The sequence below is a fragment of the Penicillium griseofulvum genome (genome assembly GCF_001561935.1).
Source record: "Penicillium griseofulvum strain PG3 chromosome Unknown contig_10, whole genome shotgun sequence".
NCBI lineage: Eukaryota > Fungi > Ascomycota > Eurotiomycetes > Eurotiales > Aspergillaceae > Penicillium > Penicillium griseofulvum.
In genome coordinates, this window is record NW_024467433.1 from 588,524 (window position 1) to 609,523 (window position 21,000).

Sequence of the window (21,000 nt, forward strand, 5' to 3'; positions counted from 1 at the left end):
GCTTTTGTTAGCAAGTTCTGTACAACCTTAGTTAGTGGAATAGGGCGATAAGCCTGACTAATGCTCTACTATAGCAGGTATTATTCTCATAGGTACAATACGGGTGAAAAAAATATATATAAAAAGGCGTCCGAGTGTTGTTTCATAACACTGGTAACATCATATTTGGCACCATATCAGTGCTGCATTATGCCTTGTGCCGTCCACTGCGAGTGCCCAGAGTATCAATCAAGGCTGCATATCCTGGATAGGTCAGATATGCAGGCCACCATGTGATGTAACTCCGTTGTACACAAGAGCGGTACTGACAACGGAGTCGTAATGAGTGACTCCGTAGTTCAATCTAGGAAGATGCATCCGAGAGAAGAGGTCATAGATCCGATCATTTTAGTCTTAAACAGCTCGTATAATATCTGTTCACCGAGATAATCAGAGATACTATCTGTAAGGAGTCAAGATCGTAAGGAGCCATTGTGTCTAGGTCATAAATAACTGAACATAGGGGTAGAAATCGGTATGGAACCAGTCTAAATGGTATATGACAGAGGCTGCATGAGGGGTCAACTATACTTTGTCTTCACATGGATATATAGCTGCTCGCCACGCATCTGTAGTATATCCTATCCGCAGAGCCTGGTTCTAATAGCCTGGATCCTTTCAATCTCTGAGCCAGCCCCATCACTGGCGCATCCAGCCCTTTTGAACTCCTCGTTCATAATTTCCCACTGGCAGTACCGTCGGGGGCCCCACGGATCCTGCTGGCTCATGGCTTCATCCTCCGCCCTTGTTCGCACTGTCCACCCCTGTAGCATGTCACAGATCATGATGCTGCCTTCTTCAAGATCGTATGGCTTCGCACCGGGCATGGGCGGGAGTCCATTAGCGAACCGAATCCAACTACGCGCCATCTCCTCTCCCTGTCGTCGCAGGAAATGATTCCGGTGCGTAGGAAGACGCTCTGAAAGTGTCATAAATTGGTACATGAGTTCAACAAAGTGATGCCCCGTTGCGTAGGAGTAAGGAGAGCCCGGAAAGGGGTTTGGCAGACCAAATTGCCAGCGATACAAGCGCTGTCGACCATTCTGAGCTACGGAGATGGCTGTTGAATGTGTGGGCTCGGAGAAGATCACGTCTCCCATTAGAACCATCGCGTGCTGCCAGAAGAGGCCCTCATCCATACCATCGTATATTTCGTATGCGTCGAGCACACGGCGGGCGGACTCATCACCAAGAACGGTATGAAATTGTGCGATAAATGGACTAGCAGATATGTCCTTGAGGGCTGTGACGAGTCCAAGTCCCTCACACGAGTCGTCGCCAATCATGATCTCGTGGAGCCATGGGCAATTGGCTAGAACTTCGCCCTGATTGGCCCACAGGGGTGCCTGAGGGAAGAACTCGCTCTCCGGGCCAAGGAACGGCTTCATCGTGCCGACATTGTTCTCACGAATAAAGTCAATCAAGCGTGACACTGGCACCTCACGGAGCGCTTTGAGCCGCTCTGCACGAGTCGCTCCGGTGATTTCCAGATATGATAACAGCCGATGATAGTATGCATCAGCCTCATCAAGAGCCCAGGTACCTATGGCGTTGGGTGAACCACTTTGGAGGATGGCTCGTTTGAATACAGGCACGTCCGAACAAGCGTGCATGAAGATTGAGACAGCCCCACCGGACTCACCAAAGGCTGTTACATTATCTGGGTCACCGCCGAAGCCCGCGATGTAATTTTGGATCCAGAGGAAGGCGTTGCGTTGGTCTCGCAGTCCATAATTGAATGCAGGCTCGCCATTCTCCTTAGCCTCGTCGAGTAGATCGTAGCAGGCTGTGAAACCTTGCCAGTTCAACCGGTATCCTATGGACACAATCACCACACCCATGGCTTCGTGGGATGCCAACGCCGCCATCTTTGTTGTGTCATGACCAGCGCTGACATGGCCTTTGCCTTCGACGAGACCACCGCCATGCACATAGACCAGGACTGGAAGAGGGCCATTCTCCTCCGAGAAATTCTTCGCTGGTGCAGAAATGGTTAAGTTGAGACAGGCTTGCTCATCATATATGATCGGCTCCTCACCAGGAGCAAACCCCCCTCCCGCACTACCCCTTCCAGTGGGCTGTGGCACTTGGGGACAAGCAGCACCATACTGCGTAAAGTCACGATGGGGACGATCATCAAAGTGGTCTGGGATGCGATCGAGCAGTACGCTTTGACTGAAACGGGCTGGAATGGTGGCATAGGGGATGGAACGGAAATGCACCACAGGCTCGCTCACAGGCTGTCCATCAACATGCTGTTTATCAACCAGGCGGCCAGTGAGACTGCCGAGCTGTGGATGGTCGAGGGCCAATGTGGAAGTGGTTGCCATTGCCATTGTGTATAGCTATCACTGGTGACAAGTGTTGGGATAAAGGACAAAGCGTTGGGACGAAGGACAGGGTAAGAATACATCCTTCCCCTCCCTACGCGGCAATGTTGCCGGTTGTCAGCAATTAGCGCAGTGATCCTGGAGCATAAACTCCGTGGCGGTACGGTATATACTCCGCGTAGTCCGTTGATCAACAGAGGTCGCCTTCGTCTCCACAAAAAGGCTGTGCTGCCTGGCTTAGCGCCAGGCAGCAGCCGCATTGATGCCTTATCCCTCAGGCCAAAATGGATTGACTCCGTCACAACCATCTGCTTCTGTTTTTATTTAAAGGCAACTTGTTCCTTCTAATTGTTCCTTGTTCTACTCTCATCAAATCTGATTCCTGAGTTCTGTTTGCTTTTCATTTCCTCTTAATTACCTTGTACACCTCGATCTCGTATTCGCTTGACCGTTTCCTCTTCAATCTTTACTTTCTACGTTTGAATTATCTACCCCTGATTCCTAACTCTACTTTGCAATTGAGTTACATTATGCCAGCGCGAACGTTCAAACAGCTGGTGATTGCTGTGGCCGGGACCTTTCCCAATCTAAAACAAGGTATGAGCCAGAGCCCCCTATTGCCCTCGGACCCCGGCCTTTGATTAGATGATCTCCACAATTGCATGCTAACCAGTATACTGCTTCTAGCGGACTTGAAGTCAATGATTGAGAAGAATGGAGCGACATTCAGCACCACAGTCTCGGATGATTGTACTCATCTGGTGACCACCGATAAGGATGTGCAGAAGCAGACCACCAAATGTAAGTGTACTATCACACACAAGCCACGATCACCTCTGAGTTTGGGACCATTGAGCGCTTTCTCAATGTTGAATTATCGCCGTTTTAATACCAAAAAAATGGTGATAAACGATGTTAGAAATGCCAATGACAACACCCCCTAATCGGCCATTTTGAAAATGGCAGGGTCTAGATGGTGTTTGGAGACAAGCACAAGCCAATGTTTCAAACTTTTGAGGTATCACTGTATAACCTTGGGGACTTTCTTATTGATCAATTAACTAGACAAACAAGCTTCCCAGCTCGCAAATTGTCACATTGTCCCACTTTTGTGGCTTATTGAATCAGATGAAGCTAAGAAACCGTTGGCGGAGTCGAAGTATTCTTCTTTCATCCAGCTCAATCAGACGTCCCAGGCAGACGGAAACACAGACACTAAGACTGTGGACAGCAGCGAATCTGTTCCTGCGGACAACAAGCGCATCACTAGGAAGCGAGGTGTGGTTGTGGCTTCTGCTGAAGACGATGCTGAAGAAACGACAAGCACCAGCAACAATGGTGCAAACGGCAAAGCTAAACCCTCTCTGGATGCGAAGCCTACAATAAAAAATGAAGATGTGCATGATGATCCTGCTGAAAATGATAGCCACACCAAGACGAAGGTCACCAAGAAGACTGTTGTGAAGGGGAAAGCTAAAAATGCCGAGGATAAGAAGGTTGCAGGGAAGAAACGAGGTGCAGATGAAGATACTGTTGAAAGCGGTTCAAACAAGAAGACAAAGGACATCCAGAAGACAGCCACAAAGGCGATTAATGTCCCAATCGACGAGGGCGTCCATGGACTGGGTAACCCAGGCGGTAAGTCTGCGATACGACTGGTTAGTGTGAAGATAAACTAACCCGTTTTGTCATAGATCTTAAGGTCTACATTGACGATTCGGGCCTCATCTGGGATGCAACCCTGAGTCAAACTGTGGCAGCCAACAATGCCAACAAATTCTATCGCGTCCAGTTGTTGTCCTGTGCAAAGAAGGGTTACTTCACCTGGACGCGATGGGGTCGGGTCGGGGAGCATGGCCAGTCAGCCTGGCTCGGGGACGGCCTCTTGGAAAATGCGATACATCACTACGAGAAGAAGTTCAAGGACAAGTCAGGCCTCAAATGGGAGAACCGGCTCGACACTCCTAAGAAGGGAAAGTACACCTTCCTTGAGCGAAACTACGAAGACGATGATGAAGAGGAAGAGCCCGTGAAAAAGGAGAAAACTATCAAGGAAAAAGACGACGAGCCCCCAGCCCAGAGCGCCTTATCCACAGGGCTTCAAAATCTAATGGCTTTCATCTTCAACCGACAGAATGTTCTCGACACATTGGCTGCAATGTCCTACGACGCCAACAAACTGCCACTTGGAAAGCTAAGTGACAGGACTTTGAAGAGCGGATTTTCGGTCCTAAAAGAGATATCCGAGATCATGACTACACCAACTCTCGCACAAGAAAGACATGGCCAAACGTTTGATGATGCTATAGATGCATTGAGCAACCGATATTTCACCTTGATTCCTCACGTTTTTGGCCGTCATCGGCCACCAACGTTGAATACGAATGCACAGATCAAGAAGGAAATTGAGTTGCTAGAGGCACTGACGGACATGGACGTTGCGAATGAAATCATGGTATCGTCCAAGCAAGACAGTGACATCCACCCACTCGATCGCCAGTACCAGAGTCTCGGCATGAAGGAGATGACAGAACGTGAGTATAGATCCGGTCGCCCGAAGTAACCAAACTGACATCTCCCAGTGGACCCCAAATCAACCGAGTTTATAGAACTAGAGAACTATCTCCAGAACTCACGTGGGGAGACACACAGCATGACCTACAAGGTAGTGAACATCTTCCGCATCGAGCGCCAAGGTGAAAACGACCGCTTCAACTCATCTCCATACGCCAAAATTCCAAACAGTGACCGCCGCCTCCTCTGGCACGGATCCCGCAGTACAAACTTCGGTGGTATTCTCAGCCAAGGATTACGCATCGCACCCCCTGAAGCACCCGTCAATGGCTACATGTTTGGCAAGGGTGTTTATCTCGCCGATATATCGAGCAAATCCGCAAACTACTGTTGTCCCTACAATAGCCGTGGGATGGGGTTGCTTCTTCTCTGCGATGCGGAGCTTGGTGCGCCTATGCTGGAACTTGATAGTGCCTGCTACAATGCTGGAGAGGAAGCAATTAAGGCTGGCAAGATTGCGACACTCGGTAGGGGTACCAACGTCCCTGCCGGGTGGAAGGATGCGGCATGCTTGAATCCCACATTGGCTGGTGTGAAGATGCCTGATGTGTCTGTTTCGAGTGCTAAGGCAGATCAAACTCGTGGTCTGTGGTACAATGAGTACATTGTGTATGATGTTGCGCAGATCCGACAGCGCTATTTGTTCCAGGTCAAGATGAGCTGAATGGTTTGATTTTGTGTTGGAGTATTGGGTTGGGGGTGTTATTGAGCGGGCCCTATTTTTTTCTGTTGGTTTATTTGCTTCTTTCAAAACAATTGTAATGTATGGTTGAAAGTCTAATATGTATTGCTCACTAGAATATCTAAGTATTTCAAGGGTTGTTAATCATGACCTCTAAAAAGACTAGCTGGTGTGTTACTATATCTCCGACATACCCTATCCATCTATAGGTTCTATTACACTTCTTCTCTTTCTCTGTAGGCTAGTAGCTATATCAAATTTTGACTTACCTCACTGCCATTCTTATAATCTACTTATTAGACTTTCAAGTGTATGATTCAAGGATAGGAAGAATCACCGGCGGGTTATGCGGCCCTATGCACTCTTACTCTTTCAATGGTCTCCCAGTGGCCTTTCACTGGGCTTTGGATGATAGTCTTGGTATATCAAGCTTGCAATTTGGTACACTGCTTGCTAGTTCAAACTGAGGTCTTTGTTTGCTAGCTTTTTGCTGTTTTACAGGGTTATAAATACCCTGTCTTTTCCTTGATTCTCTGATACACACTTCCTACTTCTTCATCTCTCATAGTACACTCAACATTTATATTTAGAGATCTTGCTTCGATATATATTCTCCCTCTTGTCGGTTTCACAGGCAGGTGGTTGATGTCATAAAGATTGAAATGTCTCTCCACGAAGCCATCCGTCAACCCAAATCACACGAGGATGTGTGACGTTTTAAAGGCATTTAGGCATCAAACCCTGCCACGGTCTTGGACCCCTACGTCATCTATGCCTTCCCATTTAGTAAATAAAGATCAATTCGTGCTAAACCTGGGAAAGCATCTGGGATCGTCGTGGGTGGCCCGATCTCGAATGCATCGCACGAAGAAGAACATTACTTTGTGACATGTGTCGACTTTGGAATGATGGCACGAATGCCACTCGGTTCTATCACCCATCCGCTGAACTCTACTGGTCCGCCCGCGATGATCCGGGATGCTTTCCCAGGTTCTTCACGATGAGATGTCAAGTGGAACACCACAGACCAATCTTGCTGAGCGCGAGTTCCTGATACACTGCTCTGCCAACTTTCTCCCCTCCAAGCCTCTCACACCCCGGGCATCGCATACTAGCCCTCCTTGGTAATACAGACAAAGATGACCAGTCCAAGGTTACGGCAAATAGTGTCTTGCAAAATGGCATGCCCAACGGACAGTTTGTGACAAACTTCGAAAAACCTACCGCGGGAGCCCTACTGAGGGCAGGCTACCTTTAGAAGTCTTCTACCTACCTATTCCACTGTCTCTATTCGCTGCAATCTCCACGACGCGAATGTTCCCTATGCTGTTCACGCCGGAAAGTGGCCATTCCCATTCGCTGGGAAAATGATACTACCGGCGCAGAGGAGGATATCATCCCTAGGCCGCCTCAAATAACAAGTAGGTGCCAGAGTGGTAACCCTATGGGTCTGTCTGTTGTATACTAATAAATATTACTACCATCTAGGGCCCATTAAACATGGTTGACTTGTGAAGACCCCTCGGCCTTTGTTCCAAAATAGCATTAATAATTTCGTGATAAACTAGAAGGCGACCGTCAAGTGCTAGACCCCGAGAGACTCCATGACATCTTTTCATGTCGTGATTGTGGACCAGAGCCTTTCGAAACCGAGCGTCTAATATTAGTCTCGTTGGACTCTGCTGGGACCTGGCCCACTTTGAGGTTAATTGGTGACATCCAAAGAGGTGAATAGAAAGGGAACCCAGAGAGCAAACACAATGGGTGAAGAAGAAAGAGTAGTTGGTGCAGAGGGAAAAAGCGCAAAATACCAAGCACGATGCAGAATGGGTTTATATGACGCCGCCAAATGGCCGGCCGGGCACTCAGCTGCTGAAGATACTCTGACCTCACCAGACATCTTCATTATACCATGGGTGGAGAAGATATTGATTTTACACAAGCATGTTTCATGTTTCCAGTCAATTATGGATTCCTACAATGCCCGTCAACCGAGAACAGCCGACAACCAGAGTGTGTGCAGATGTCAGGCCATTTGGTGTATATAACAGCATAACACATCACCTTTGTCATACCATAGCTTTCAGTGCTTTGAGTGCTTTCAAGCTAGGCTGATATGGACAGAGGCCAAAATTGGCGACAAGTATTGACTATTGAGCGGATAGAAATCCGGAAAATTAGTAATAGAAGCTGATTTTGAGGGTTGTAGTCTCTTCGGAATGACATATGGGGATATTGTGAACGAAACCTGCTCTTCCTACCTGCCTTGTATATCTAACAGAGTCCGGGGTAAAGCACGCGGCCCAACCTTGGAATGCGGCCACTTCCTTTTGCGTCCGTGCGTTACCGCGCTAACCCATATGGGGCAGAAAGGCAACAAGGCTAGCTTATTTGGGAATCACATAGCCTACAACACCCATATCCGGCAACACGCGTAGACTCGGGACGTGGGGACGCGGGGCTATGACATGCCGAAGGTCAAGATGCCGACCGAGCAAAAATAAGAAAGGTCATGCGACGCGACATTTATTGAATTAAACCCTCACCCTCCTTCAATTCAAACTCCTCCAATTCAATTTAAATCCGCGAAAAGGCCACATCAACGTTCCTAAACCTCCCGAACACCAAATCAGACCAACCCACCAAAATGACCACCACAACCCCACCATCCGCCAAAAGGCCCCAGATCAGCATCATCGGCTCTCTCAACATCGACTTCGTAACAGCGACCCCGCGCTGCCCCGGCGCCGGCGAGACCCTGACAGCAACCTCCCTTACCGTCTCAGCAGGCGGCAAAGGCGGAAACCAAGCCGTAGCCTGCGGCCGCGCCTCCTTCACATCGCAATCAACCCAAGATGTATCCGTGAACATGATCGGCGCCGTCGGTGCCGAAGACCCATACTACACAACCCTTCTCCAACCAGCGCTCGAGAAATCCGGCGTCGACACAACATCCATCGAACAATCGACGGTCGCGCAAACGGGTTCCGCAACCATTATCGTGGAAGAAGCCATTGGCGGCGAGAACAGGATTCTCGTCGTCCCCGGCGCAAACCATGCCGGATTACTAAGTTCCGTGGACAATATTCTCTCTACACTCAGCCGGTCATCGAAGCCCGATATTGTAGTTTTACAGGGCGAGATCCCGCGCACCACGACACTGGGATTGTTGGAATATTTCAATGATGTTTCTGTCTCGGACCGCGCGAAAGTGGTTTTCAATCCTGCGCCTGTATTCCCAGAGGGGATTCCGCTTTCGGCGCTGCGTGGTACCGCTGTGCTTATTATGAATGAGACGGAGGTCGTGCAGATGGCGCGGTCGATTGAGGGTCTTCCTGTTGGGGATGTTGTTGAGGGTGATGATTTGCGGCCTGAGGAGTTGGCGCCGCAGTTCCATGAGAAAGCGGGCGTTGAGATTGTTCTTATTACCCTTGGTGCGAAGGGTGTTTATTTCTCGACCAAGACTGGTCGCACCGGTATTGTTGCTGGTGTTAAGGTTGCCAAGGTTGTTGACACTACTGCGGCCGGTGATACTTTTGTTGGGTATTTCGCGACTTCCGTGGCGCGTTTCTTGGCTACGGGACAAACCTTGGATGCGTTTGATGATGACATTGAGGGTGCGGTTTCGATGGCGAATGCTGCTGCCGCTATGTGTGTGCAGAGACGAGGTGCTATGCAAAGTATTCCATTTGCGTACGATATGCAATAATGGATTAAATGACGGATTGTAAATATTGGTACCATTGATGAAAAAGAGCAATAGATATGGCGTTTTGGGGTATATTTATGAAATCATGGTGTCAGCTTCCTCGTCGAATTCCTCCTCGTATCGCGCTAGGTTCCAGGCCGCTTGTAGCTCGTTAGTCTCCCGGTCCAATTTGATGCCTGTCGTCGCAGTAATCCTGGAAAACCGTTCTAGTAGAACCGCTTGTTGAGATTCATGTGTCATCTCCTTGGCGATAGTAAGAAGACTCGCAACCAATATCGGGTCCCATTGCTCGGGGGAGTCATTGCTTGCTGCAATCCCGGCGATCGACTGCGCATGCCAGATATGCGAGGTGACTGATCTCGGTCCCGGCAGTGATTTCAGAAGCCGTGGCTTATGGGTGAGCAATAAGAGGGAGATCATGTGATAGACAGCGTTGGCGACCAGCGCCATTGGCGTCGTGTAGATGAGGATTGGGAATGAGGAGTCGTGGTCGGGGTCAATTTGATCAGCTTCGCTACCGCGGATGTCGACAATTTGCTGCACATTTACTGGTCGCTCGTTGTACCATTTCTGGCAGTCTGACCAGAGGAATGTCCATTGTGATAGCGAGTGCGATTGTCGTAAAGATGGGAATGCTGCCAGATCTGGTGATTCGACTTCGTGTGGAGAGGACATTTCTGGACCACCGTGGATCAGGGATAGGCAGTGTCCCAGAAGAGACAATATGTGCTTGTATGCGGAGTTGACGCTCTGAGGCTGCATGGATTGTGGGTGGTGTAATGAGGTACCGTCTCGTCGTAGTAATGATCGAAATGGCATAAGCGGTGGTTTTGAAGAGGATATTGAACCTGCGAGATCTGTAAGGAGCACTTGGTCAGTCTATCGGTCGGTCTCTAAAGAGAGTATAGCTTGCCCTACCGAGTCGAAAGCAAAGCCATAACAAAGCATCGCCAACCTCTTCTCCCACTGCTCGCGACGCGAAGTCACTTATATGCTCTATTTTGTGAACCAAAAGGCTTCTCCACTGCTGCGGTCCAGCGGGCAGGGCATCTTGGAGCAGCAAGAGGGTATAGCCGGCATATCTAGCCAGATCATATTCAAGCGCAAGACTCTCTTCTGCCTCCTTTCGGAACTGCTGGTTGCTTTCTAGGTCTTTGCTATTCGGGGATGTCACGAGAAGTCGTTGGCCTGCAGAGAGAGCAAGGACGGCAGCTTGCAGAGCTCTGTTCGTTCGCGAAAGAAGAAGAACCTGCAGTCCGAATGGGAGCTCAGGGTCCCCGGTGTCGATCCAAGGACCAACGTGGTACCGGAAATGCCGAAGCAAGTCAGTCTCGTGAGTGCCGTTTGTAAGTGTTCCTCGTCGGTCGACTGTTCTATCGCTAGTGACAGATCGGTAACCGAAGTACGGAGCACTGTTCATGTATCGAGTATCCGGCGCGCTCCGTTGACCGACAAACGGGATTGGAGGCTCAGAAAAGTCGACATTGGGAACTGCGGGTGACAATATGTTTTGGAATTCAAAGGCACGGCGTGATTCTCCGTGGTCATCTGGGCCATCAGCCGAAGACTGCAATCCATCTAAAGAGAAACCAGTATTGCCATCACTCTGGGAATCATCTGCGGGCTTTTGTGGGGCCTTTGATTTCTCCCTATTTGCGACTGCAAGGGGCGAATCATCGACAAACTAGTCCAGATCAACCTCATGTCCATATCGCGTTGTCAAGTGGACTCCGTTGAACTCAATGTGGAGCACTTACTGTAATACTGCTATATGCCTGTCTCGAAGCACCGGAAACACCCCCGTCGCGCTGAGGAACAAACGCGAGATCAGAGCTATATTTACACGTGAGCCCCTTAACCTCACAGTTTGCACAGTTCGGCTTCTGCTCATCGCCTACGCCAAATCGTCAGTTTCAATTGTGAAAAAAATAAGAACCCACGTGACGCGTACATTTTCTCCTCCTTTTCCGACAGGTCAGGCAACCAGTCCGAACCCGCTGCTTAGCCGTCGGTGTGGGTTTCCTGGGCATGGCGAGACGCGATATACGGCATTACCCCAGATGTTGCAGAAAGGAAGGATCGGAGGCTCCGCAGTCCCGATGTGTGTTTGACTGCCGTGATAATTTGGCTCTGTGGGGCAACCAATTAAGTCCAACCGACGGTTTACGGTGGGCGATTGTGTCGGGTCGGTCATTAAGGGATTTTATGAATTACATACTTTCCGGTTAAAGCTGAATCCTTCATTACTACTGGAAATAATGAAAATAAAATCAACGACTTATACGGGCATGCGTTGATGGAAAACTGATCCACTCCACAACAAGGAATCTAGCAGATAGAAAGGTAATCTCCTTGTGCTGATACTCTCTTATCTGAAGTAGATAGAAGGCCACTGTCATTGTGCCCTCTCTCATCTGGAGCAGACTCATCTGATGCAGATAGAATGGCAATGTCGTTGTGCTGATACCTCCCTCATCTGAAGCAGATAGAAGGGTAATGTCCGTGTACTGCCACCCTCTCACATTCATAGCATCTGATTTCTTGCTCAGTTGGGATCCCGCCGGCATCGATGAGAGCCATCATTGGACTTCGGTCATTTCGCCTCTCCCACATTTGATCTCCGTCACGGAACGAACGATATGAGTATGTATAAACCCAGTCCCGTTTCAGAAAGTTCATCAGCATAATCACTAAGTCAATGGGCCATAGAGCTAGCCTCTCCGTGATGGCTCGCCCTTTGTTGAGCATCTGCTTCTGGGAGTAGCCCAATCACCCAGATTGTCTCGTATTCCGTCTCATTGGGACACACGTTTAGCAAACTCAGGCGTAGGGACTTAGAGAACATGGGCAAACAATATCTAGGGCCTGCACGCTTCATAATTTTCACCGAATTCCCTGCGTCCTTTACCAAACATGAAGCGTTTGATGGGGGATAAATGAGTTGGGACCAGGTAATCAGCGATGCATCGGGGGGTTGTGGATCAATTCCAAATTGGTGGTGGGTGAACGTTGGTATTTCCAACGGAGAACTCTAGTGAATTAGTTAGCCCATATAGAACAGTGACCTAGTTGTTGCAGCGAGATCTTAAAGAATATTCCAGCCTCTGATATATCGTAAATGTTCGTCATAGATAGCAGAGATGGTATGCGTTGAGGGTTCAAGAGTGTGTAGAATGCCGCCTCATTATCTTAGTTGACACGTATCCACGGGATTTTGTTGTTGGAGCGTATCTCCAGGAATAGAATCCTCCAGGAACGTTGACAGTCTGCAATGGCTAGACCATCGCGTAGAGCGTGTATCCATACCACTTTCATCATTCGCGGTGGTGATGAAATGATTCGAGCCGTCTAATCCCAAATACACCGATTGAATTAGCTCCCATCGTTGAAAGAGAATTTTTCCCAACTCCTACTATTGAGCGGCGTGGGGAGATCCATACCGCGACCATAACGATCTTACCAGGTATTGATTCCCGTTCCTCTCCGCCGTGATGTCTAAATGGAAGCACGGTTTTCTTCAACATTCCCTTAGAATCCTCGGCAAACGTATACGAGTGTCGAATGACTAGTCAACAAGTTATAGATACCAGGCCCAAAATATCTTCGAAATTTCGTCGATTATACCTACCAATAAGCCCCCAAAGTCCATAACCAAGTAAGGGTCAGAGATCCCATATGAATGCCGTCACTGGAGCTATCCCGTGACGTTGTAAGCTAATGATCAGCGAGAACGTTTCAGGCTTTATTGATGAATATGATTGGAGGTGTTGTGGGTGAGCTGATGCCCACGAGATCGCACGTTGTGTGTTGCACATATCGGGGTATAGGTCATTGTTGACGTGGGGGCCTGAATAGCTTCATTAGCTTTAGTCATGTAGATGACTCCATCTCCTCTAACAATTTCTGATGCTCGTGCGGATTTTGCACTTCAGTTCTCCGTCATGGCCATGAGCCAGTGATGGTGGGAGATGAGAAGAGGTGACAAAAGGAAAGGGGAGTAAGAGTATAGCAAGGGTGAGGTGAGATGGGAAGTTGAAAAGGAAGAGAGAAAAGGGAAAAAGAAAAGTGGAAGATATTTGTATTTGTTTAATTCCAAGGGTGAGGAAGGTTCCAAACTGGGAAGGTGTGACCTAAATTAAAGTGGCAGGAACCACGGGACCACTCCATCTATAATCAACAGCCCTGTGTATGCGACCAAACACCAGCCGAAGATCCGAAATCGTAGAATACACTACTGCACGCTAAACACAGAGGTCTACAGAGTGGATCAAAGATTTGCACATGAAAAAGTAACTTCGTAAACGCTGAATAATTATAAACTAAATGCGACATTGGGCAACGCAAGGCCCATTTTTATAGAGCCCGCTTAGACCTTCTCAATATACTGCGAACCCTGATTTTTCTCAAGATCGCCACCATTGCCAGACATCCGCTCAAGGAACGAAGTCAAACCGACATCGCGCTGCGCCTCGCGGAGGAGCTCAGCATCTTGCTCGCCCGCATTACTCTTGAAAACGCGGTCCATATCCTCCAGGGACGCGCCCTTGGTTTCAGGCAGGAAGATCCAAACCCAGACAATGCCGCAGGCAAGGAAACCAGCGAAGAAGATGTAGGTACCCCATTCCCAGTTCTTGAGCATAGGGGGAACGAAGAAGGCAATGGCGAAGTTGTTGATCCAGTTGCTGAAGGCACCGATGGAGGCACCCTTGGCGCGAATGGAAAGAGGGAAGATCTCGGAAACCAGGGTCCATGAGACGGGACCCCAGGTGGCGCCGAAGCCTGCGATGTAGAGCCAGATCAAAGCTAGAAGAAATTAGTTAGTGATTGGAGTACAAGGGGCAGAAGGGGATAGTAACTTACCAACTGCGGTCCAGCCGGCTGCTACATGGCCTGGCCAGTCGTGTTGGAACTTGGCCACAATCACGCCAACAATAACCATGCTGAGGAGCATAACAATCGATCCGACCAGAAGCATGGGCTTGCGGCCGAACTTGTCAATCACCAACATTCCGGGGACGGTACTGATGAGGAACACGACACCAGTCACACCGGTTGCCAGAAGAGCGATGGTACCGCCAGTCAGTCCAAGGCTGACGAAGACATTGGAGGCGTAGTAAATAACTAGAAGATGGTTAGCTGAATACTCGTAAATTTCTCAGACAAGTTAACTTACTAGCATCGACACCACTCCATTGCTGGAAGAACATAACCAACCAAGCGATGCACACACGCTTGAAGTTATCCATAGAACGGAAGCAGTTGGCATATTGCGCGATCTGGTTCATGAAGACACTCTTCTTCTCCTTGTCGGCAAGCTTAGGCGAAGCCTTAGCGAACGCACGCTCCTCAAACACAGACTCAGCCTTGATCTCAAGGTACTCCATCTGGACAAGCTCATGATCAACAGTGAGCTTACGCATCCAAGCGATAGTATCCTGTGCCTCCTGATCCCGGCCCTGCTTGACCAGCCAGCGGGGGGAGAAGGGCATGAACCAAATTCCACAAGCGAGCGCAATAGCAGGAATACCCTGAATAATGGAAGGTAGACGCCAAGCAAGATCGGACTGACCAGCGCCAGTGCCACCAATATTGTTGCTGCCGTAACCAACCCAGAAAGAAATCATAATTCCGAGAATGGTAGCGAACTGGTAGAAAGAGACGAGCAGACCACGCATTTCGGGGGCAGCGAGTTCGGCGTTATAGAGCGGCCCCACACCACTGAACAAGCCGACGCCAATGCCGGTAAAGAATCGGCCCGCGTACAGCATGGCCGGGTTGCCGGCCGTCGCGCCAATGTAAAGATAACTTCCCAAAATGACCCAGCAGCAGGCGAAAAACATTGTGTATTTGCGAGAGTAGACTTCGCCGAGGATACCGGCTGCCAAAGAGCCTAAGACACCACCCAATTGCAGGATGGAGGTTAACCAGCCTGTTGCGGTAGATGAGGCTACTACTGTTGGGAAGTTCTCTGTGAAGCGGGTCATGACCAAAGACTGGCCAAGGACACCTTGTTGGTAACCATATTCGAAACCACCGAATCTAGGGGATATTAGTATTTGGTTTGTGGATTTTGATGTTAGAGATTTCTTACGAGGCGAAGAAGGCAATGGCTAGGACCTTAGGGTTGTCGAAGATAGACTGCCACATAGATTTCTTTGCGATTTGAACTCGCGAAACAGATTCCACTTCAGTGGATGATCGAGCTGTCATGGTGGGCAATATTGGGGAAGAATTTCCAAAGTAGCGCTAGGAGATGAAATCTGGGGAATTGAAAACATGGGGGAAAGAGGGTCTCATTATATACGCCCATTTTTTGGATTTCATTGAATGGATTTGATTTAATTCTGTCATAGTCCGAGTGGCACCACGTGCGAAAGAAAAAAAAAAACTTCCAACCGCATTGAAACTTCTCCAGTTTCTCGTCAAAATCCCCCCGGAACCCCAAATTTTGTTGGTTTGTGGAGGCAAAATAGTGGAGGAACTGCTTCGCTAATCCGTTTTGGGCGGTACGTAGCCTCCAATCTCTCAAAAAGGTCCCGACAGTGGAGACGGGATAAATGTGGACATTCTCGGGATGAATCGGTTTCTTGTTTTTTTCTTCGGGCCCTGGACGGGCTAGCCCGACTTGGGCTATAGCTCGGTCTCACTCGGCGGAAAAGTGTGGAGTGGCCTGTTATGTCTTTTTGGGGAAATCAGAGCCACCTTCGCAGGATCCCTCCAAATCGGGATGTTGAGATATTCCAAGGTTTAAGGTAGTATTCACGTGCCGTTCATTCGTATGAGACAAAAATTTGAATTTCTGATAACAGGACGTGAAGGGGTTTTGGAGCGTTGAGCCGAATGGAAACGGTGTAGTGCATACAATCACCCGCATTTATCTCGTTCCCTCTGTGGTTCTGCAATGCATTGGTCCACATCGGTTCCGCTGCTATGCAGCTCATTACTAACTTGCGTCACAAGCGGGCCAGTAGTCATGCCCAGAATCAACGCTACGCCGTCATGGACAGTGATTCGTACATGGCAGCATTTGTGCCTCATTAGATGTGGATGCCGGAATTCTCGGCTTAGCCCTGGTGCAATATTAGCCTACATATATGGTCGCGATTATACACAATGACGGCATCCCAGTAATTCCCCATACAACAGATCGCGCTTTACACGGCCCCGATTTTGTAGGCCGGAAATATAAGCTAGATTTCGGGCGGAAGACACACAACCGTTCCAGGCAGAAAGCATACACGGCGAACTGTCCTAGTGGAATTTGCGACGGAGGGTAAGTCGTTGGAAGTCGAGGGCAATGATCCGAGTTTGGGTGGTCCGGACCGTATCGTCAAGGACCTCGGGAAGCTTTCCAGGGCTTCCCCACGGGCCGGAGAACTCGACTTCGGCAGCTACAGATGGCCCACAGGTATCCCGGGCATGTATCCATCTACCCCGCTAGAGCATTGACCAATATCGTGGTTGCAGTGCCCATTGATCCGCAGTTTGCGTCACTTGCCAAGGATCTGGAGATTATGGGTGGATATATTGACTTGAATATGTCGGAAGTGACCAGTGGGTGAGTGATTTTTCTGTAGCTTGATTCTAAGGCTGGCTTGTTGTTTTATCGAAAATAAATTTCACTGTATCGGCTCATGGTCGGTCCTGACGACTCTAATATGCCTTGGAAGTCGACTTCCCAACATCACCATCTTCGGCAGCTGCTAACCAGGTGCTCCCACGGAGGAGTTCGGCCCACCTTCGGCATTACGACCTATCATTTCTCGTCTGGGATAGCCATTTTTGATAGTCGATCCATTTCTCCGTGTCAACCAGCCTTCAGATATGTCAATGCGATGTGTTTCATTCGATTCTGTAGCTGTAGCTAAAAAAGCTAAAAATCCGGTAGACCAAGATTTGCGTGGGTTTGAAGTAGGACTGGTCTACTGACGCTTAGTTGGCGGAGGTCGTCTTGTGTTGCAAGTATTTGGACTTGCTTGAAACCCGAGAGGGGCTTTGGGTCGGGGCATAGACTGGTTGCAATGTATACCACTAGTTTCATCGTTTGTGTGACCTTCCTTTTCGCATGTTATTTGCCGGTCGTTGAACTGGGGTTCGAACATAGTAGGGTCACAATCTCGTCGGAGCAAATGCAAGGTATTGAACCGTAACAAAATCGGCACTATGTCATTTAAACCGGAGAGCTCAAATCACACCCGAGATTTCCCCGGGTTCATACCCCCAAGCTCTCTCAAGATCCTTCAGTCGCCACAAAGCACCCCATCCAGTCGTGCGCTCAATGATTTTGAACAGCTTCGCAACCTCAACATGTTCGCTATGATGACTGAGTAATTTCCCGGCAATGTAAAGCGGCTGAATGGCATTGATCAGATTCCCACTATGAGGATTCGTCAACGAAATCCCACAAACCCTGCGAGCATGCCAAATAGCCGAAAAATGCGGCTTGGAAGGAGGTGGACCCCTCTCAACAGGCCTCATATCCAACATCATAATAGACGCAGCATGGTACAACTGATTCCCGGAAATAGCCGCCCAATGGGCAAACAGAATCTCCGGGAAAATCTGCCCGCTTCCCATTCCCGTAGTCTTAATAGGCAGCATAGCGGGCGGGCGCTGCTCAATCCAATACTGTAGCTCTTCCCAAAGCCGACTCCACTGCTCCGAGAATGGGCGCGTATCATCAGACGTCTCACCCAGTTCCAAGAAGCGGGTTCGACGACAAGAGAGGTCGCAAGTCTTCGCGCACAAATAAACTGCCCAATTGGCGTGCATATCAGCGGATACATGCCCCTTCTCACAGAAGAGATCCCGGATGATATCCTCCTGTGCCTCCTTCGAAGAAGCCTGCGGCATAGCGGGGATCCACTTGTCCAGCGGGAGGACTGTACTCTCGGCGCCGTTGGAGATGATCGCACCGCACAGCTCCATTCGCGCGTAACACCAGAATACGGCCTGCAAATGTCCCCCTGAAAGGCCATTTACGTTAAATAAGTCGAAGAGCGCGGCGCACCCCTCCACGTGCCGTCGCCAGTCGCGCGGACTGACGGACATTAATTCCATCACGGCGAGAATGCATATTGTCACGAGGACGTTTGGGTCTTTCGCTTGGAGTAATGGTGCCAGGAGACGGATGGACTCTTGGTACAGCTCGAGACTGTCGTAGGCTTTGTCTAGGCAGGCCTTCCGCTCTGTTTGTCGCGCGGAGAAGGCAAGGATTGCATAGAACAGAGCTGGTGAGCCCTGTGCTAGAATTGGAATGTGAACCCCAAAATGGCGCGACTCGTCGAATTTATCAAGGTAGGGGGCGCATTCTGTTATCCAATTTTTCAGGTAGAAGATTAGCCTGATTTTAGGGATTGAGCGAACCCGCGTGAAGTCTAGGCTTTGGCGTGGGGGCCGGGGCTGCGGGCCTTCTGTTGGTTGTAGCGGAGCTGGGGATGTGTAGGTTGATGGCTCAAGGCTTGCTACAGCGGAAAAGAGTACGCAGCGGAGTTCTTCCTGTAACTCGAGGAATCTGGGGTTGGCAGCGTAGTCGTCTGCGCTGGAGAATGTTCCCGGCGATAAGAATGCCTCATCTTCGATAAGCGGGGTGGTGCTATTGAAGGTGTCCGGCATTCTTGATTCAGGGCGTAATGGTGGGACTGGTTCCTCCATGTTGCATAAGGCAGAGACCGGAGAGTCTGGGGATTTCTGGGGAAGAAGAAAAAAGGCGGAGAACGACCGAAGAAGGCCCGAAGAAAATGACTTCAAACCTTCGCAACCTCAGAGTGGCAACGCCCCTTAGTCGCGAAAGCATTGGACCCATTTTATTCAAGTACCCGATTTTATATGAATAGCATATCTGATTTATTCCATTTTGCTGGAGAATTTAAGGCTATATGACATTTGTGTTCTTGTGGTCAATTATATATATTTTCCCACTTTCGTATGAAGATATAAACGGTCCAGCTGACCAATGACTTGTAATGGAGTCGTACAGACTCTCTTTACACTAAAATTATACCATTTAATATTAGCTCATTGTTCGGACAATAATCGACAGTGCCTTCTAGGAGCGTTGGCTAAAAGCATGGTGGTGGAACCCTTAAGACCATTGTTCTAGCCGACGACTATACCGGTATAGATGCAGCTTCTACCTCTCAAGCCATAACTTTATTACCGAAATTACTGGTTTCAGGTTTAAAAATTGAACTCGGCTTAGCGCCCTTTGCTGCCGTCTAATATAGGTTGTGAATTAGAGGAATATTACAAGAGCGCCAACTCTGATACATTAGGAACATCCATTAAGCAGGTCTGTGGACCTGGAATAACACCATCAAAGCCTAGTCATAGCTTCTCAAGAGATATTCGGACGGACCTTGTTGCTTGCCATGCTAACCATTTCCAGCTTGTCTAGAACAGACTTCGCCAGCCGCTCGACACGAAGTTTAAAGAAAGGCTCTGGGTCATGATTGCCAAGTTCAAGCCCCAAAGGACCCGCTACCTGCTTTAGATGAGCAGATCTCGAACAGTCAATTTTCCAGTCCCGTGCAAATTGCTGGAGCATAGTGTAAAACTCGGGAGCTGTGACTTCTCCGTGGTCAATACCTGCCTTCCGTACTTGCTCAACCGCTCCCTCTGGCGCATAGCGGTGCATCCGCTCAAACAACTCCCCAAACGACCTAGAGACGTACAAATCAGCGCTGGCGTGGACCACACCCGTTGTTCCTTGGGCGACATGAGCCAGACAAGTACGAGCCACGAGATCAACTGGGATTTCATTGCAGGCTGCGTCTGGACGTAGTGTTTGCTCGAGCTTTAGAGGCCCGTATTCCGAGTCTCCTAGGAGTATATGGATAAAGGAATGTATGGGTACTGCACCATCGCTTCCGTAGAGCGGGTATGGCTCCTCAATTGCGGGTGATATGAGACACGGTCGCACGATGAGGATTGGGAATTTGTGGTCGTCGCTCAGAAGCAAACGTTCAGCTAGATGTTTGGCCAATGCATAGGGAGCCGCGAATTCCTTTGTATAGGATGATTTTCCTGTGACGAGAATAGTTTCTAATTCCTCTTCCGGGTCTTTGTATAGAGGGTAGATTTGCTCCTTGATTACGCCGTCAGGGAGAAAACTGGAGACATATGTAGTTGATACGTGAAGGAAGCGCTGTAGTCGAGTGAAGCTGTCTAGCAGAGCAGCGAGTGTCAGATGGGCAGTGCAATTGACTTTTATAGTATCTGCGAGGTCACGAGATAACCCAATGTCACCAGCGGCATTGATCACGACCGTAGCCTCATTTTGTAGGCGTGATACGTTAACAGGTGAGAGACCAAGGTTAGGCTGGGTCATGTCACCGAGGAAGAATTGAATCTTGCAAGTGGCGATAATCTCTTCCACTTGGTCTGGCATGGACTGCTCCCAGGCTTCGATTGCCTTTTGAACAGACCCCCGCACCAGCACGAATATTTTGGCGGTTGGAAGTTGAATGGCTAGCTTGTATAACAGACAGCCACCAAGACTCCCAGTTGCCCCGGTGAGGAAGACGACTTGTCCTCGAAACCATTCGATTTCCATCTTGATCAAAGCTATCTGCTACTCCTGTAGGGATCTATTAGTATTTTTACATGATAGAAGGTGTACTAACAAACGTTGCTGTGGCAGTTAGATAATGTATCAGGGTATGTAG

The 21,000-nt window shown here is 49.1% G+C and overlaps 7 protein-coding genes across 7 annotated transcripts; 2 read left to right on the forward strand and 5 right to left on the reverse strand.

The window, feature by feature from the left end:
* Window positions 1–620: 620 nt before the first annotated feature.
* PGRI_084030 (Carboxylesterase, type B) lies at window positions 621–2,375 on the reverse strand (the record flags this gene model as incomplete). Its single annotated transcript, XM_040796117.1, has 1 exon — window positions 621–2,375. One exon carries the CDS (start codon window positions 2,373–2,375, stop codon window positions 621–623), a length of 1,755 nt encoding a protein of 584 aa, XP_040650655.1.
* Window positions 2,376–3,070: 695 nt separating this feature from the next.
* PGRI_084040 (uncharacterized protein) lies at window positions 3,071–5,607 on the forward strand (the record flags this gene model as incomplete). The annotated part of the gene is made up of 4 exons (XM_040796118.1): window positions 3,071–3,170; window positions 3,435–4,007; window positions 4,064–4,903; window positions 4,952–5,607. 4 exons carry the CDS (start codon window positions 3,071–3,073, stop codon window positions 5,605–5,607), a joined length of 2,169 nt encoding a protein of 722 aa, XP_040650656.1.
* Window positions 5,608–8,272: 2,665 nt separating this feature from the next.
* Window positions 8,273–9,334, forward strand: PGRI_084050 (ribokinase; the record flags this gene model as incomplete). The annotated part of the gene is made up of 1 exon (XM_040796119.1): window positions 8,273–9,334. One exon carries the CDS (start codon window positions 8,273–8,275, stop codon window positions 9,332–9,334), a length of 1,062 nt encoding a protein of 353 aa, XP_040650657.1.
* A 75-nt stretch (window positions 9,335–9,409) lies between these two features.
* On the reverse strand, window positions 9,410–11,287 carry PGRI_084060 (uncharacterized protein; the record flags this gene model as incomplete). Its single annotated transcript, XM_040796120.1, has 4 exons — window positions 9,410–10,191; window positions 10,253–11,018; window positions 11,092–11,228; window positions 11,275–11,287. 4 exons carry the CDS (start codon window positions 11,285–11,287, stop codon window positions 9,410–9,412), a joined length of 1,698 nt encoding a protein of 565 aa, XP_040650658.1.
* A 2,413-nt stretch (window positions 11,288–13,700) lies between these two features.
* On the reverse strand, window positions 13,701–15,544 carry PGRI_084070 (sugar porter family MFS transporter; the record flags this gene model as incomplete). The annotated part of the gene is made up of 4 exons (XM_040796121.1): window positions 13,701–14,137; window positions 14,195–14,455; window positions 14,508–15,373; window positions 15,426–15,544. The coding sequence occupies 4 exons, from the start codon at window positions 15,542–15,544 to the stop codon at window positions 13,701–13,703; spliced, it is 1,683 nt and encodes a 560-aa protein (XP_040650659.1).
* A 1,974-nt stretch (window positions 15,545–17,518) lies between these two features.
* On the reverse strand, window positions 17,519–18,949 carry PGRI_084080 (putative C6 transcription factor; the record flags this gene model as incomplete). Its single annotated transcript, XM_040796122.1, has 1 exon — window positions 17,519–18,949. The coding sequence occupies one exon, from the start codon at window positions 18,947–18,949 to the stop codon at window positions 17,519–17,521; it is 1,431 nt and encodes a 476-aa protein (XP_040650660.1).
* A 721-nt stretch (window positions 18,950–19,670) lies between these two features.
* On the reverse strand, window positions 19,671–20,888 carry PGRI_084090 (Male sterility, NAD-binding; the record flags this gene model as incomplete). Its single annotated transcript, XM_040796123.1, has 1 exon — window positions 19,671–20,888. One exon carries the CDS (start codon window positions 20,886–20,888, stop codon window positions 19,671–19,673), a length of 1,218 nt encoding a protein of 405 aa, XP_040650661.1.
* Window positions 20,889–21,000: the final 112 nt, after the last annotated feature.